We start from the raw sequence: 2,452 nt of genomic DNA on the forward strand, positions 1-2,452 counted from the left end.
TACTTCCCATTCTTCCATTGGCCCAATGACCCCAACCACTTTCAGATGGTTAGAACAGGTGTTTATTGTCTGCTTTTTTCTTAATGCTACCAAGTTAGGGTGATTAATCCACCCAACCCTGTGTAAAAGTTTGCAACAAAGCCAAAGTGGCTACATTTCATTAATCAACCCAGCAATGGGGTCAGAGTATTTCCTTCCATCTACCTCTGCAGATTCTGGCCAATTTGGACATATACAGCAGAGCTGTCTGGGCCAAATGAAAAGTTCTAATAGCTTGTGATCTGTGAGCCCACTTTTTATGTCTTTATGCTCAGTCATGCCCCCCGAGTAAGTCCGTCAGTGGGTGTGTTGGAGTTTTGGCAGGAGGCAGTGGCCTGGGCGGAGCTGCTGGTTTGTTTTTGGTCTGCAGTGGGCTTGCTGTCCCCCCATCACTGTCAGCTCTGTCTGTTGGGATTGGGGGAGGAGGTGGGGGTAGGCGAGGCAATGACATGGAGCCATGGTGGTAGTGAAGATGGTGGTGATGGAGATTGTGGCGATGATGGTGACCTGGCGTCACCAACGATGGCGGTATACGAGAGCAGGAGGAGGCCGAGGAGGATGAGGACGGGGGAGGAGGTGGGGGAGGTGTGAGCGTGACTGGTCTCAGGCTTTGGATTCGTCGACACTCCTGGCAGATGCGGATGTGGCTGCAGCTCTGCAGGAAGCTGCGGGGTGGAGCTGGTGGAGCATCTAAAGCTGATGCTAGAGAAAGCGGAGGAGGAGTGCTGCTGGTGACATTTGCACCAAATGAGTCCTCAAGGAGCCTCTGTGGCCCTGGGCCCAAATCAGGTACTCCTCCCATACCTCCCGCAAGTCCTGCCAGGCCTCCTGTCAGTGGGCCAGCACCACTGTAAAGTTTCCCATTGCTGAGTCGCATCTCTCGAACCAGACGAATGGGTCGAGGGCCAGCCAGAGCCAGGCGGGACGGGTGACGTAGGACTCCACTCCCGCTGCTGGTTAGGGGTCGACGGCGACGGGAGCGGGAATTTTTCTTACAAGAGACAGCATTTCTGAACTCTGTCAGCATCTCCTGACAAACAGAGACCTGAAAGAGATAGGGGGGAGACAAACATGCGATGAAATACATAATGAGTCAACTCAATTAAAGTATAAACATAGCTGCCTTTAATCGGCAGTGCTGACAGAAATACTGTAACTCACATTTAGGAATGCACCAATACATTGTCAAATCAAGTACAAGTATTTACTGCTGGAGAAAAAAAACACTTGCTTTATCTTACTTACTCAAAAGGAGCTACACTCAACAACAGGATAATATTCTAAACTGGTATTTACTTGCAAGAACAGATTTTGAGGACAGGTATACAGGAAGTACACGCATAAAGCTCAGTCACAAGAATCGGCCACGGGCAGCATGTGCAGCTTGTTTTTATACGCTTATCAGTTGCATGTTGCAGCTTCACTCAGCTCCTCATCCAGCATTCTACTAAACCAAACATATGGTTCATGGGCAGAGTTAACATTCTCAGCCATAGTAGTTAAAAACATCCATAAACTTTGACCAAAAATTCCCTAACATTTACATTTCGGTACTTGCCAATACTGAGTACTGACATACGTAATAATAAAGGCCATTACATTTGAAACAATTGAACAATTAAAATTGGATTAACCTGTAAAAATAAAGGTTGAAAAAGCAATTACTTTGAAAATGTGTCTGAAATTCAGTGGAGCTTTCGTTTCGTATTAGCTCCTCAAAATGTAACCAAGATAAACATAGCAGAGATTAATAGAAAGCTTGTGTTCAGTTGCACATTTTCCTCTCACTTTCTTCTGCCATAAAGAAACTGTAGCTATGTCTTGCAGCTAAACAGTAAACTGTTGGAACTTCTTGCCAGATGACTTTTAGATGATTTGTCAAATTGCTTCTGTTGAAAAGTATAGATTGTCTTTTCTTGACAATTTTCCCAACATACTTTGCAGTACATTATAATGTACTTCTGTTACATTTGATCTTTTAAATACCTCTCACATGTCCTCTTCTTGTGGTGTTTATTGCCATTTAGTTAGCAAATTTATAGTTCATTACTGTCACTAACTGTGAAAAGAGTTTTAATCAGGACAGCTACTTTAACTAACAAACAAACAAACACAAAAGTAAACTACCAACTACCTACACTTGGCTGACATTGCTTCTCCTCAGACAACTGGCTGCTCAGCTGATAGGTGAATGCCACACTGCCGTAAAATGGAATTAGATACTGTGGTATCAGAATTACTTTTATGAGTACAAGTACTCATAACTGGAACTAGTATTGATCTCAAACAGCATGAGACAACTGGTCAATACTGGTGTCTGTCCACCCCCCCCCCCCAAACACTCCCCCAAAACCTCACAATTTTCATATCTATCTATCTATCTATCTATCTATCTATCTATCTATCTATCTAT

The 2,452-nt window shown here is 44.1% G+C and overlaps 1 protein-coding gene across 1 annotated transcript in view; it reads right to left on the reverse strand.

The window, feature by feature from the left end:
• Nucleotides 1–207: 207 nt before the first annotated feature.
• The window catches only part of LOC119425511 (glutamate receptor ionotropic, kainate 5), a 116,110-nt gene continuing 113,865 nt past the window's right edge, over nucleotides 208–2,452 (reverse strand). Inside the window, exon 16 of the mRNA XM_037693040.1 lies at nucleotides 208–1,084. Within this exon, the coding sequence (XP_037548968.1) occupies nucleotides 311–1,084 (774 nt within the window). The 3' untranslated portion in view covers nucleotides 208–310. The remainder of the gene's footprint in view (nucleotides 1,085–2,452) is intronic.

This window comes from Nematolebias whitei, chromosome 19, assembly GCF_014905685.2.
Source record: "Nematolebias whitei isolate Nwh7 chromosome 19, NemWhi1, whole genome shotgun sequence".
Taxonomy (NCBI): Eukaryota; Metazoa; Chordata; class Actinopteri; order Cyprinodontiformes; family Rivulidae; genus Nematolebias; species Nematolebias whitei.